This window comes from Mus caroli, chromosome 12 (genome assembly GCF_900094665.2).
Source record: "Mus caroli chromosome 12, CAROLI_EIJ_v1.1, whole genome shotgun sequence".
Classification (NCBI taxonomy): Eukaryota; Metazoa; Chordata; class Mammalia; order Rodentia; family Muridae; genus Mus; species Mus caroli.
This window is the reverse complement of record NC_034581.1, coordinates 74,775,313-74,790,200: the sequence shown is the minus strand read 5'-3', so window position 1 is coordinate 74,790,200 and position 14,888 is coordinate 74,775,313. Positions and strand designations below refer to the sequence as shown.

Here is a 14,888-nt window from a genome sequence, read left to right as displayed (position 1 = left end):
GGATGGTTGTGAGCCACCATGTGGTTGCTGGGATTTGAACTCCGGACCTTCGGAAGAGCAGTCGGGTGCTCTTACCCACTGAGCCATCTCACCAGCCCCCTTGGTGTAGATTTGATGGCCTTAAACCAACCAGATTTTGGGGCTCCTGACCCAGCATCCTCTGACTTCTCTTTGGCTTTGAGCTATACCTTTAGATCCGCTTTCAGAAGTGCACTCTGGGCACTACTTTCTGAGCTGTATCCCAGTAGCCTCTGATCTTGACTAGTAAGTTCTGCTGCCCTCCACACTCATGTGACTAGGAGGACCACTGTCTCTTCTGTTACTTGGTGTGCCCTGTGTCTGAATTGCTTAGCCCAGGTTTAACTGAGTAATTGTCAGATTCATGACTAAATTAGCTCAAAATTCATTTTAAAAGACAAAACCTGCCTGTGGTTTTGATTGAGGTGACTTAGAGATGAATACTAAGCATGCCATCTAAACACACTCACCCTGGCTGAGGAGTGTTTGTGTGGCTAACACAGAGGGGACCAGCCTGGCTTGTTTTCACAGAAGGGTAACCTGTTGTCACTCACAGTGCTAGCAGCCCTTTTCCATATCAGAGGAAACAAAGGTTTGGGAAAATGATAATTTCTCCCTCCCTTCCTCTTCCTTCCTCCTTCCCTCTCTCTCTACCTCGCCCAGGACTAGGGATTGTACCAGGGCCTTGTATATGCAAGGCAAGTACTTTACTACGAGTTCTTCCTGCCCCCATAAAATGATAAATACTTTAGGACCTGTGATAACTTGACTCTTAAGTAAGGAGAGATTATGCTTCCTACAATAGTTAAAATTCCTCAGATTTTTTTGGTAAAGGTTTTATTTATTTTATGTATATGAGTACACTGTCGCTGTCTTCAGACACACCAGAAGGCATGGGATCCCATTGCAGATGGTTGTAAGCCACCATGTGGTTGCTGGAAATTGAACTCAGGACCTCTGGAAGAGCAAGCAGGGCTCTTAACCACTGAGTCATCTCTTCAACCCTTCCTCAATATTTGTTTTAATATTTTTTAATGAAAATATAACCTGAGAGAATTTTCAGAGGAAAAGTAAAAGTATATTTGTGATGATTTAGTATTTTTCCTCCTTATTTATTGTTTGAGAATTTCACACATGCATCCACTCCCTTATAATTCCTGCCTAGTGGTTTCCCCCACCACTATCCCCACCCAACTTTATGTGCTTTGTATTTTTTTTTTTTTTTTTAGCCCATTTACACCACTTAGTGCTTTCATTTGTGTATGGAGTTTGGGGCGGAGTGAGAGGTGTGTGTAGCTTCCTTTGTTCATCTAGCAGCCATCAGTTGCTTCTAGCTCCTCAGCTTGGGACTTGGTGAGCATCTTCCTGTTCACGATAGAGTCTGGTGTGGCTTAAGTTTGCTGCTGCAAATTCACTTGTGCAGTTGCCCTGCTGTGTTCAGGAAGCAGTTCTGCTGCAGTCATCCATCACCTCTGCCTCTTACAGGTTCCTATCTCATCTTCACAGTGATCTCTGAGCTTTAGGAAGGAGAAGATTCTAGATATATCATTTGGGACAGAGTATTCTCTAGTCTTTTATTTTCAGACAATGAAATTTAAATTACAAATTGCTGTCATGTGGTTAATGTATAGAAAGCCAGGAGGAAACCTTATCCACCGCCTTCACCTTGCTGGCGAAGGAAGCGGACAGCACCATCTGTCATCTGTCTGGACCATCGCAGTCATCCTTCACTAGGACGGTCATTGAAATAGCCCTGCTCCTCACATTGCTTCCCCTCTCTTTGGCCTATGATTAATAGGTTGGCACTGTACAACGTGCCCTTTCTAGGCCTGTTGACGTCATTCACTTCAGAGCTCTCTGCTTGGGCATCTCCTTTAGAAGAGAAATTCCTGTTTGACATCTACTTGGATGCTTCTGTGCTGAGTCTCCTCAGATATTGTTTAGTCAACCGAAGTCTTAACTCTAAAGGTCATAGGTTGGAAACTGGCCAAGTTCTCAAGAAAGAGAAGAAAATGTTTTCTCTGTGAGGTTATCCAGACTGAGCTATGGAGTTCACTGCTCCCAGGTTCCCATAGGAACAGAGAGGCCATTTAAAGCCATGAGCGTGCAATGAGAGCAGAGCACAAAGGTTCTCTGGGTTCTCACACGTTTCCCCACCTGCCTCTGGCTGGGCATAGTATAGTTGGGTTTGGTGGAGTGCCCTCAAGAGACTGAGGCAAGAGGACAGCACATTCCCAGGTCAGCCCGAGCTACACAGCCAGACGCTGTCTCAGAAAAAAAGAAAAAGAAAAGGAAAACTAAATGCAGGAAAGGCAATGGAGAAGAAGCAGGTTGAAATTCAGTGCTGGCCCAATTCTCTGTTAGAATGACCACCCTTTCCTAGCTAAGTCAACATCATCCTGAAAGACCCCTACGTCTCAGCAATGTGCATGTCTGCTGTTTGTGAGGGCTTGCCACCTTTGCCTGGAATTCTCCTGGGCCTGACCACTGTTATTTAATGGGATGTCACTTCATTCCTTGCTGCTTCTACAGGGTCAGGTCACCGCTCCAGGAGCATCCTCTCCCATGAGATCTGATCTCCTCTGTCCACTCTCCTTTCTCATCCTCTACTGCCTCGGTCAGCTTGGAAAAGAGGCCCCTTTGAGAGAGCCAACCTCTTCACACTCATAACAGGTCCTCTGTTTCTCTGAATGCCCACACACAGCAAAAGAAAGGGTTTGTTTATAGCTAAAATTTGAGAAGATGGGGCAAATTCTCCTCTAAAGCTCTATATTATGTCTACAGTGTGCTTGCTGTTTGTGGCAGCCCCATTGGGGAGCATAATGACAAAGGTCACACAGGTCTCTCTAGGAATTAATGACTCAGAAGGAAAGAGAAAAAATAAAGATGAAAGGGTTCCCAAGACATGGAGACAAATTTTTGATTGTTTGTTTGCTTGCTTGCTTGTTTTTCAAGACAGGGTTTTCTCTAAGTAACTGTGGCTTTCCAGGAACTCATTCTGTAGACCAGATTAGCCTCGAACTATCTCTGCCTCCCAAGTGCTGGGATTAGAGGTATTTGCCCAGTTAACAACGCACTTTAGAAAGAAGAATTTTGCCGGGCGTGGTGGCGCACGCCTTTAATCCCAGCACTCGGGAGGCAGAGGCAGGCGGATTTCTGAGTTCAAGGCCAGCCTGGTCTACAAAGTGAGTNCTACAAAGTGAGTGCCAGGACAGCCAGGACTACACAGAGAGACCCTGTCTCGAAAAAACCAAAAAAAAAAAAAAAAAAAGAAGAAGAATTTTTATCATCTCAATAGAGGTTACTATCTGATCTTAACTTTGAACTGAGACTTCAAGAGAAGTGGGCACGCCCACTTGGAGCTCCTCCCACTGCTGTTCTCAGGGTTCCTTCATGAATCCTACATTCACTTAGCCTGTCTTTAAATTTAAACTTTTAGCATTTATTATTTTGTGTATGAGCATTTTGCATGTATATGTCTGTGCACCACATGCATGCCTGGTGCCTACAGAGGTCAGAAGACATTGAATTCCCTGGAACTGGAATTAGACCATTTTGAGCTGTCATGTGGACACTAGGAATCAAACCTGTGTCCTCTGGAAGAGCAGCAAGTGCTGTTAACTACTGAGGCATCTCTCCAGCCCCAGCACTGCTGTGCTTCTGAATTGCTGACTTAGACCTAAAGAAATGAACAGTTGTATAATTGTTTGAAGTAGTTCTGGACCAGGATAGTGGGGAGTCAGTAATTCTGATGGCCAGCTAAAGCATTTTGGTCTTAAAGCTTTCTGGCTGACAGGTTCAGCCACCAATTAAAAAGGAAGCAGCATGCCTATCATTGCTTGGCTATAGCCTGTGTCATGTTATCACTCTCATAATATGGTTGAGAAATGGAGGCTTTCCAGGGTGAAGGGATTTGCTCAGGACTGTGGGAAATGGTGGGACATGGGCTCCTGCTCTGTACTGCTCTCAACCAAACACTGACTTCTAAGGAGAAGTTTTGTTTTGCTCTGAGTCTTAGGGCTACATTAGAGCCCATCTAACTCACTGCTTGGGCGGAGGAGCCACGCCTCACCCAGGGTTTCCAGTTAACTAGGAGTCCACACTCCCAAGTCTCCTGCCTCCCGATCCAGGCTTATTCTGTTGCCTCAATCTTCAGAAATGCACAGTTCAGCTTAATCTGTTTTGGCACCTTCCAGAGTCAAAGTAAAACTAACTTTAAACTTATGCCACCAGTGGTGGTGCACACCTTTAATCCCAGCACTTGGGAGGCAGAGGCAGGCGGATGTCTGAGTTCGAGGCCAGCCTGGTCTACAGAGTGAGTTCCAAGACAGCTGGGGCTATACAGAGAAACCCTGTCTCGAAAAACCAAACAAACAAAAACAAAACAAAACAAAAAAACTTGTGATTTTTATTCCTGAAGAGAAAATGTAGGGACTTTGAGATTAGAGCTAGCTAGCTTGCTCGCTCTCCTTCCCTCCCTCCCTTCCTTCCTTTCTTCCTTCTTCCGGAGCTGAGGACCAAACCCAGAGTCTTGCACTTGCTAGGCAAGTGCTCTACCACTGAGCTAAATCCCCAATCTGATATTAGAACTTTAAAAATGGCTTCTCAAGGGGCTGGAGAGATGGCTCAGTGAGTAAAAGCACTGGCTGTTATTCTTGCAGAGGACCTGGGTTCAATTCCCAGTACCCACATGGCAGCTTCTAACTTTGTGTAACTCAGTTTCAGGGGATCCGACTACCTCTTCTGGCCTCCAAAGCGGGCAAAACACTAAAATGCAGAAGATAAAATTGTAATTTTAAAAAGTGGTTTGTGAGGTAGGCTATGTAAAATAAAGTTTTTAATTTTAAAAAGTGGCTTATGAAGTAGTTAGGCCATTTCTGTGAGCAGAGTGGATTTCTATGAAGGAAAAATATATTTGTTTTCATATTAGGGAATATAGCTAATAACATTTTGTTATTTTTTAACTGGGAAAATTAAGCACTTGGCTCAGAATTAAGAATGAGACCCGAAAAAGCATCCTAAGGTGGTTACCTTCGGAACCCTTCAACTCCCTTCCTATTCACCAAACTCTGATATCCTCAGAGTCTGTTTGCAGAGATGGTTGGCTGCAGCTTGAGCCTTGTGCTGCACGAGTATTTTCCACGCTTGTGATTGACTGTCACAAAGAATTTAACTGTCCTTCAAATTAAACCTTTGCTTTCTGCTATTGCTCTATGGTTATTATATGGTAGCATTTAGTTAACATATCCTACCTCTCCTGACCCCCTTGAGAACATGATCTTGTGACTTAATGAGTCACAGTCTCTTAATGGAGCTTCAGGGTCAACCCTGTCCTGGCTGTAGAAAGGAAACAAACTGAAAGAATACATCTGGGTTGCTGATGTTGAGAAGTAGCCAGCCCTAGGTGTCATAAGCCTCCTGTGAACTGGAAATCTCAGAGATAGCAGCAGGCCTCGGATGTTTCCTGGGAGGTGAATTTGCTCTTAGTGCGCTTTTGAGAACGTGAATGGGGTAGGATGGGACACTGTCCTCTGAGTTAGATGTCATCTAAAGAGAGGCACCAGCCTGTCAGGCAAGAAAATGGCTGAAATTTCATTGAGGTGCCATGGCTATGGGCTGGCATAACTGATTTGCTTGGTGTTATCCTGTGGACCTCTCTGGCTGTCAGGCAGAGTTGATTGTTCTCATTTGCATCAACAGCTTAGTTATCTTAAACTTGATTTTGCATAACTTAACACCACTGTAGAGCTCAGGTTTTGACTAAAAACACCTGAGTTTAAAACTCTAGTTTTGCTATTTCCCAGCTGTGAGTGTACATCCTTAACCATGGGGGACCTGGTAAGGGATAGTCACCCTCCAGGGGCAGTGCGCCTCATCTCTTTCTGAAGCTATGAGAATTGAAGCAAGCCAGCAACTAACTCTGGTTAAGAGAACCCAGTTTCCTGGGTAACTGAGGCCTGCATGTCCAAGAGGGAGCACAGTGTAGGCAATTGTCTATTCTTGTCAGGCACCAGTGAGTAATTCTCATTGGTTAAAAATAGAATTTTGTTGTTTGGAAGAAGTGTGGCTATAGACTGAAATCTTTTTAGGGTGTGTATTTGGTTGGTTAGTTGGTTGGTTTTTTAGATGGGGTCTCACAGTGTAGCCCTGGAACTCAGCTATGTAGACCAGACTGGCCTTGAACTCACAGAAACCTGCCTGCCTCTGCCTTTGCCTCTGAAATGTGCCACCATGCCTGACAAGGAATATTTTCACTCTGGAAAAGCTCTTCTTTGTGCAAAGCTTCAATCTTCTGAAATTGTTAAAAGTCATCTTTACCCATCCTCTTAGATTAAAGTTATAATTTCCAATGTACTGGAAATGCAGGGGGAAGAGACAATATGTGAGTATCCTCCACCTAAAGATATCCTTAGGTCTCTGGATCCAAGTGTAATTCTATGCTCGAAGCTGCTTTTACCAACCTCTGGAAGCTGCATTTTTGATAGACGTTTTACAAGAGTCAGTCTAATAAAGAGTTAGGGTTTTGGTTTTTTGTTTTTTTTTTTTTTTTTTTTTAGACAAGTTCTGGCTATATAGCTCAAGTTGTCCTCGTGACCTCATTTCTTACCATCCCAAGTGCTAGTATTACAAGAGTGCCATTGTACCGTAAGGAAAATGGTTTTGAAGTTGCTTTGAGACTCTAAAATGACAGTGATCTGGGGGGGAGCTCTTTACTGGTATTGATCATGGCCAACTACTGAACACTTCCCATCCAATCTTCTTGCTTTGTTCTTCTGTGTAGATCTGGAGCCCATACAAGCAGCCAGGATGTACAGGCGACCTGGATGGTCGGATTGAAGATGACTCCCGCTGCCTCTACACCCATGAGGAGTACATTAGCCTTGTTCTGAACAGTGGAAGCGGCCTGTCCCACGACTACGCTAACCAGTCAGTCCAGGAAGACCCCCGGATGATGGCTTTCTTTGACTCCTTGGTGCGCCGTGAAATTGAGGGCTGGAGCTCAGACTCGGACAGTGACCTCAGCGAGAGCACTATCCTCCAGCTGCACGCGGGGGTCAGTGAGCGCTCAGGCTACACTGACTCGGAATCTTCAGCCTCACTGCCCCGCTCCCCACCTCCCACAGTAGACGAGTCTGCAGACAACGCCTTCCACCTGGGGCCCCTGCGCGTCACTACCACAAATGCAGCGGTGTCAACCCCAGCAACGCCAACATGTGAGGATGCATCCTCTCGGCAGCAGCGCCTGTCTGCTCTGAGGCGTTACCAGGACAAACGCCTCCTGGCCCTGTCCAATGAGTCCGATTCTGAAGAGAATGTTTGTGAGGCTGAACTGGACACAGATCTCTTCCCTCGGCCACGGTCGCCCAGCCCTGAGGATGGGTCTAGCAGTTCCAGCAGCTCCACCAGCTCTGAGGATGAAGAGGAACTGAACCAACGCCGAGCCACCACCCGGCAGCGAAACGCCATGCGGAGGCGACAAAAGACAGCCCGCGATGAGCGGCCCACTGGTCCAGCCAAGTCCACCAACACCTACATTGGAGAGGACAATTACGACTACCCACAGATCAAGGTAGATGACCTCTCCTCCTCCCCAGACTCCTCCCCTGAGCGGAGCACTTCCACTCTGGATATTCAGCCAAGCCGAGCACCACCAGCCGCCAACATGGAATCAGTTGAGCGTAAGATTTACAAAGCTTACAAATGGCTCCGCTGCTCCTATATCTCTTACTCGAATAACAAAGATGGGGAAACCTCCTTAGTGGCAGAGGAGGCTGATGAAGGAAGAGCAGGAACCAGCCACAAAGACAACCCAACCCCTTCTTCCAGTAAGGAAGCCTGTCTAACAGCCACAGCCCAGAGGGACCAGGACCTGCCCTCTGAAGGCTGCAGCAGTGATGCTTGTAAAGAAGGGACTTCCGCCGGAAATCCCAACAGCGGTGCAGGCCATGAGCACAGTAGCCATCCTTGGGCAGAGGTGCCAGAGGGCACCTCTCAGGACACTAACAACAGTGGCCCACTAGAACACTCTTTTGAAACTAAGAAGCTCAATGGAAAGGCTCTGAGCAAGGCCCTGAGCAGTCGGGCTGAGGAGCCACCCGCCTCTCCTGGCCCCAAGGCTTCGGGCTCCACTCTTAACAGTGCATCTGGCAACTGTCCCAGGACCCAGTCTGATGACAGTGAGGAGAGGAGCCTTGATACTGTCTGTGCCAACCACAACAATGGACGCTTGCACCCCAGACCCCTGCACCCCCACAACAATGGGCAGAGCTCTGGGGAGCTGGAGACAGTGGCCTGCTCTTCCCCAAGACACCTAGACACTGACCATGATAACCCATCCCTGACAGGGACATTTCTACACAAAGACTGTTGTGGGTCGGAAATGGCCTGTGAGACCCCAAGTGCTGGAATGAGAGAGGACCCCCCTGACCCCTCAGCCCTGGACAGCAGCAAGGTTGTTCGTGGCCAAAGCGGCCTCAAAAGGCACCGAATTGGATTGGAGGACACAGAGTCAGAGAACTCCTCCTCAGAGAAGAAATTAAAAACATGATAAATACAAAGGGAAAACAAAAGCTACAAAAAGTAGCCTTACAGAATAATTTTTCTTGTTTAGTGAACACAGAGGAAAGGAAAAAGTATTAAAGGCACATAAAACCAGGGCCTGAAACGTGTCTGCTGCTGCTCCTTCTGTTAGCCACTCTCCAGTGGGTCAGCATGTCTAGCTGGCACTGCCTCGCGCTCTGCTGAGGGCACTGCCAGCAGCTCTTCTCTAGTGAGATGTGAGCATAGCATTCCTGTGCAGGTTCTGTGACGATGAGCCCGTCTTGGGACATTCGGCTTGTTCTGTGTGTGTGTGTGTCCACTGGCACATGTGGGCTTGTTGTCTTAGGAGACCTTTCTTTTAACTGTCCATCAGCAAAGACCTGTGAATCTGTAGCTTTTGCCGTCACACCTGTCCATTGTTCATATGACATGGTGTCCTGGTCCTAACAGTGTCTCTTAGATCAGATTGTGCTGCGGTGAGTTGTAAATTTATGCTAGCAGAAAGGAGATAAAAATGGAAAGAGGCCTTCCTTCAGCTCATTGGCTGTGCTGAAGAGGAAAACATGGCTCCTTTCTTAACTGTTCCATGTTTTCTCCAGCTGACATATCGCTGAGCTTCTACCGTGGCTCTAAGTGGAGCATTGCCCATGCTAATAAGAGATTGATGTGGAAGCTCAGATCCTGATAGTGTCACTGTGTGCAGAACAGGCAGAACTACGATATGTGCTGTGAGGTGCCGTACAATGACTAGTGGACAACACACTAACCATTTAGGTGCTGGGTTCCTAAGAGGCACGCAAGGCCAGCAGGTGCTTCCTTGGCTCCAGGTAATGGAGTCCAGGCACACTGAAAGAAGAAAGGACCCCCTTGCTCTAATAAAATGGCTGGTAGAAGAATGCTAATGAGCTGTAGTGGCGAGCAGAATGTGGTACTGTGTTCTAGTCCAGTGCCAATCCGTCAGTCAGAAATGGAGGCTGGCACCTTCTCTCAGGAGTGGAGTTGTCAGAGGCTGTGGGTTCCACCTGAACTTTGCAGTGTAGTAACTTCTGGTAGGAGACAGGGAGTATGGAGAGACAAGTCTCTGGTTTGTGTCCTGGCTCCCAGAAGACATTCTGTTCTGTTGAAGTAGGTAACAATGGAGAGAAGAAAATATCAAACTTCCAGTGTGTAGTGGTGATTGTAGTCCCCGAGTTGTCAGTGAAGGGTTGTGCAAGACAGGAAGACCTAATTGGTGTAGATGTTAAAAGCAAGAGGAAGATAGAACAGTGGAACTTTGGATGCAGAGGTGCTAGACAGCTGGAGCTTGGCTGGAACTGGCATAGGGAGGGCTTAGCACAGGCAGCTGTGGCCTCAGTGAGCCTGCGTTGCTTTCTGAGGAGGACCTGTCCTGCTGGAATGGAGCCGAGAGAAGACCACCTGTGAAGGCTGAAGAACGGACAGATAGATGGATGGATGCTGCTCAGTGCTGGGAACCAGGGTTCTTATAAAGGAAGGCAGTTGGTAAGAGCCAGGGGGATATGTGGCAACTTTCTGAGCTTCGCAGAAGGGAGATGTGGTGCGGCTGGAGTCTAGAAGCACGGTTTGAGAAGGAGAGGAAGGAAGGCGCCTGAGTAGGGTGGGGGTGGATACGGTCAGCATCTGGACTCTTCCTGGGAAGTGAGACAGTGACTCTGTAAACAACGTTAGAATTACTTTAGATTTGTAATCAAAATGGTTCTATGATTTATCTTTTGACTATTCACAGATAATTGTAAATTCTGGTTTTATAAGCCCAAGTCATTTTACGTTTGCCTTTTCAAAATTATTAAATTGGAATTTTTTAATCCTTTATATACAAAAAAAGTTATAACCCCTCAGTGTGTGTCTCTCTTCCCCTTAGCTTACCTGGTTCTTCTCTTCTGTTTTACTTTAACCAGATAGTTTCACAATATCTTCCTGGAGGAAAAAGAAAGCAAAATTAGCTCTTAATAATTAGTTTCCAATTGCCAAATGTGGTCTTTCATTGCTAAACGCTATCTCATTTGGGTAATCAAAAACATTTAAAAGTCAGAGGTCATTGAGTTTGTAACTGTAGATGCCAAGAAAGGTCATCCTTTGTGGATGCTTTCCATCCTGGGGAGAGACCTTCAGCACCATAGGTTTGGGTTGTCAGGAGATGGGCCCCAATGAACTGCTAGCGGAGGCAGAAAGGGATGCTTCTTTCAGCCTTTCCACACTTACTTCCCAGGGTCTTGTGTTGTGTGTATTGGAAGCCTGGCCAGAACTACTTCAAAGGCCCCTTTACCTAAACCATTGTAGAAGCCAGGCCTCCCTTGTTGAAGACATATTTAATCCCCAAATTCTTCCGTGATGGGTGTTTTTCCCAGCAGGAGAGGGCACTGATCAGACGGATTTTGTTCCTGCATCCTGTACATAATGTTTTGAGTGTCAGGTCCAGGGATGAGAGACCGTTGCTCTTCCCATTGTTTCTCTCCTGGTTTTGTAAATGATTCTCAATCGATATATGAGTTCAATGAGCTGTTGGCTTGAGGCAAGTGAAGCTTGCAACTGTGCTGATTGAATAGGAGTCTCGTGTTGTCTGTCAAGGTGCCTTCCTCTGCTGAAGCCTTACCTCCTCACAGCCCTGCCTCTTCTCACCCAACAGTGCTGACTCTTGTCTGTGTATATGCAAATAAACCTATGAATCACTTCTCCCTGGCTTCCTCCTCTCTTCCTCGAAGACTGGGTTGCTTAGACACCCTCTTCCTTCATTTCTTTGCTGTTTTAATTCCTGCCCAGTTGGAAACTTAATTTAAAGCCATACTGAAGACTAGAAGACAAATTCCATGTCTGACAATGGTCATGCCACTTCTGACTATTGGGAAGAAGGTCATATCTGACAATAAAGGAAAGATAGAGGAGGCTGTGTCCACTTGGCCTCCTTCCCCAGGCTTAGGGCACTCAGGGTAGTAAATCCTGGAACTGGCGGTTTTTTTTGTTTGTTTGTTTTTTGTTTTTTTTTTTTTTGTTTTTCAAGACAGGGTTTCTCTGTATAGCCCTGGCTGTCCTGGAACTCACTTTGTAGACCAGGCTGGCCTCGAACTCAGAAATCCGCCTGCCTCTGCCTCCCAAGTGCTGGGATTAAAGGCGTGCGCCACCACGCCCGGCTAGGAACTGGCGTTTTTATTAATTGGAATTTCACATTGCAGAGATACCACCAGCAGCCCTTCCTCAACTGATGTTTTACGGTGCTTCCAAATGCCATGATGCTTCTCATGGCTTCTTTAAAAGAGAACAGTGAGCCGGGCGTGGTGGCGCACACCTTTAATCCCAGCACACGGGAGGCAGAGACAGGTGGATTTCTGAGTTCGAAGCCAGCCTGGTCTACAAAGTGAGTTCCAGGATAGCCAGGGCTATACAGAGAAACCCTGTTTCAAAAAAACAAAACAAAAGAAAACAGTGGAAAACCCAAAACCCTGTGAAACCGTCAGCTGCAGGAGGCTGTGTTTTAACTAAAACATTCCTATCAACCAAGATGCTTGTCAGGAAAGCAAGCTTCCAGGGGAAGCCCATTGTTACCTTTCAACCTGAACACAACCGTGTAGTACACCATAGGGGAAACACTGAGGTGCAGCCACACTCCTGAGCCCTGGGCCTGTCCCCAATGGCAACATAGTGGCTTAGGTCTCTTGTTGATTGGTTTAGGTTAGAGGGGGTGGTGTGGTTTGGTTGTTTTAGCATCACTTATTGTATTTTGCTTCAAAACAAAACAAAAAAATCATAGTCTCATAGTACAGCCCAGGCTAGTCTCTCAAACTGACAGTCCTTCTGCCTCAGCCTCCTGAGTGCAAAGTTTCCAAATGTAAGTCACCATTCCCTGCTTGTATCATTTTTAGGACAGGATTTTACTTAGCCTATAATCCTGCTTCAGCCAGGGTACTGGGATTGCAGGTGGACACACACCATCACACCCAACTCCAGCCTTTGGCAAGCTGTGTGGGTCTCTAGTGGGGTTATTCCAGTCAGAAAGGTCATTTGTCCTGAGCATTCATACTAGAATAAAACAACATGAGTCTGGATAAACAAAATCACTTTCATCGTCTTCAAATGAAGACCCAGTGCTTCTGACAGTATAAATGATAGTCTAACCCATCTGGGCTCTAGTTTAACTTCATTGCTAGTGGGTATGATTCTTCCAGGACGAAAACTCAGAGGCAAAGATGACTCTGACCTCTACTGTGCACAAGCAGGAGTCGTCACTCAGTTCAGTTCTCAATGTGTTAGAAGGATTCTGTGGAGCCTGCCCCACCGGGAGTCGTTATCTAGCATCTCAAAAGTCCTAAGTTGGGAAATGACTCTCTGCTCGGCTCACAGGCTATTCCAGCAGAAGTACAGAATGCTGGCTTCCTTTCCCTTTGTCTGTCTGTCAGTACGCCACCAAAGCTAGGGAAAGACAAATACTAAGATACCCTGCTCCCCACAAAGTCCTTAGAAGGGAAGTTGTGTTGTCAAGGGAAGTTGAAAGGGAAGACATCTGGTGGTTTAGAAGATAGACTGCAATGAAAGAAATGGAGTATCCAGTAGTGTCAACAGCTTCCTGGATCCATTTGCCAGCATGCAAAATGCTAGTCAGGGGCTGGGGCTCAGTGGTCTAGCACTTGCCTGCTCTGCCTCATGCAGAGCTGGGTTTGATATCCAGCACTGAGAAACAGAATAGTCACTAAACAAAACCTTCGGGTTTATTCCCAACTTTATCACTGAAGTCTATAGAAGTGTAGAGAAACTTCTAGAATCCATAAATAGCATAGAAAAGGGAGGGGTGAGACTGCTAACCAGAGCACCAGCATAGTTAATCATGGCGAGTATGGTGGTAATTGGCAGCATTTCAGAGTAACAGACTTGTACAAACCATTCCACACTGGTTAGTAACTATTGAAGGCTTGCCCCTACATTTTTTATGTCACTTCCTGTGATTTTAATGATGTGTGTGAATGTAAGTGAGGATGCCCACTGAGGCCAGAGGCATCCGATCCCCCTAAAAGGTTGAGTTTACAGATGGTTGTGAGCCACCTCATAAGTAGTATGCACTCTTAACTGGTGAGCAACCTCCCTAGCCCCTACTGTCTCCTCAGGGTCTCAGAGTCAGTGTGCTCCAGCATTTCTAGGCACTCCAAGACACCACACCTTTAACAGCTAATTTCCTATCTTCCTAAGAGACCTGGGAGTGGAAATAGCACCGAACTTGAACAAGAAGTGTAGCCTACATTGGTTCTGAGTGAAGGACATGATTCAGGCAACTACCCTAGACTCTTGGGAACTGTCAAATAGGTCCCTCAACTCTAACATGTGGCTCCTTCCATTCCAGAAGCTTGGATCGGAGGGCTCTCTAGATTCTACTCAGACATTATCATTTTTGAGACATCACCATAGTGCCCAACAGAGCCAGACTGTGCGCCAAGATCTTTGACAACTAACTACTCAGAACCTCAAGCTCCTCCGAGTGTGTGTGTGTGTAAGTGTAAGAGAGAACCAACATAGAATCTGTATGCATGTGTATATGTAAAAAAGAAGGATGTACATTAAGGCACATATCTGAGGATGACATGATAACACAAGTATTTCCTGTCATTGGCACCTCTCTTTGTTGTTGTGCTTGCTGGCTTGACATCCACGTGCACGACACACGAAGGCTTTTTGGATCTCAGCCCATCAAGAAATATGGGTAGTCAACGTCCTCCAGAGAGAGAATACTGTTTGACAGCAAGTCTCAGCCTACAACCACTGGAAGAGAGTAGCTATCACCATTACCATAGACATTGTAAAGCTTACTTTGGAGCCTTTGGGGAGACCTCTTAGACCTTTGACCCTTGTAGTGCCACCCCTAAGAGCTGGAAGCTTAAAAGCCAGTCATGGCTGATAGAGATCTCATAGATCCTTGCTCACAACAACAAGCTTATAAAGGTTGAGATAAGGGGTGGCAAATGTTATTAAACTAAAATCTTAATAAAATAATACTAGAAAAAGACCTAGACCTTAAGAAGTGAGACACCAAAGCTCTCTGGGCTTCTGAAGTCAAGTTCTTAGACCTGGGCCAACCCTAAGAACCTGAGAAGGGGCGAGCCATGGAAGGGGCGAGCCGTGGAAGGGGCGAGCCGTGGAAGGAGCGAGCCGTGGAAGGAGCGAGCCGTGGAAAAATGCTGCATGTGCCAAAGAAGAGTTACCCAGTTTTCTATGCAGGGTTGATTGAGAGGTAGGGTTAGGGGTGTGTGTGTGTGTGTGAGAGAGGGAGAGAGAGAGAGGAGAGAGAGAGAGAGAAGAAGGAGGAGGAGGAGGAGGAGGAGGAGGAGGAG

General features: G+C 46.4%; 1 protein-coding gene across 2 annotated transcripts in view; it reads left to right on the top strand.

Moving 5' to 3' along the window:
- The window catches only part of Dcaf5 (DDB1 and CUL4 associated factor 5), a 90,514-nt gene extending 79,264 nt beyond the window's left edge, over positions 1 to 11,250 (top strand). For both annotated transcript variants that reach the window (XM_021178805.2, XM_029484465.1), the window contains exon 9: positions 6,800 to 11,250. In XM_021178805.2, the coding sequence (XP_021034464.1) occupies positions 6,800 to 8,566 (1,767 nt within the window). In that variant the 3' untranslated portion in view covers positions 8,567 to 11,250. The remainder of the gene's footprint in view (positions 1 to 6,799) is intronic.
- The last annotated feature ends 3,638 nt before the right edge of the window (positions 11,251 to 14,888 follow it).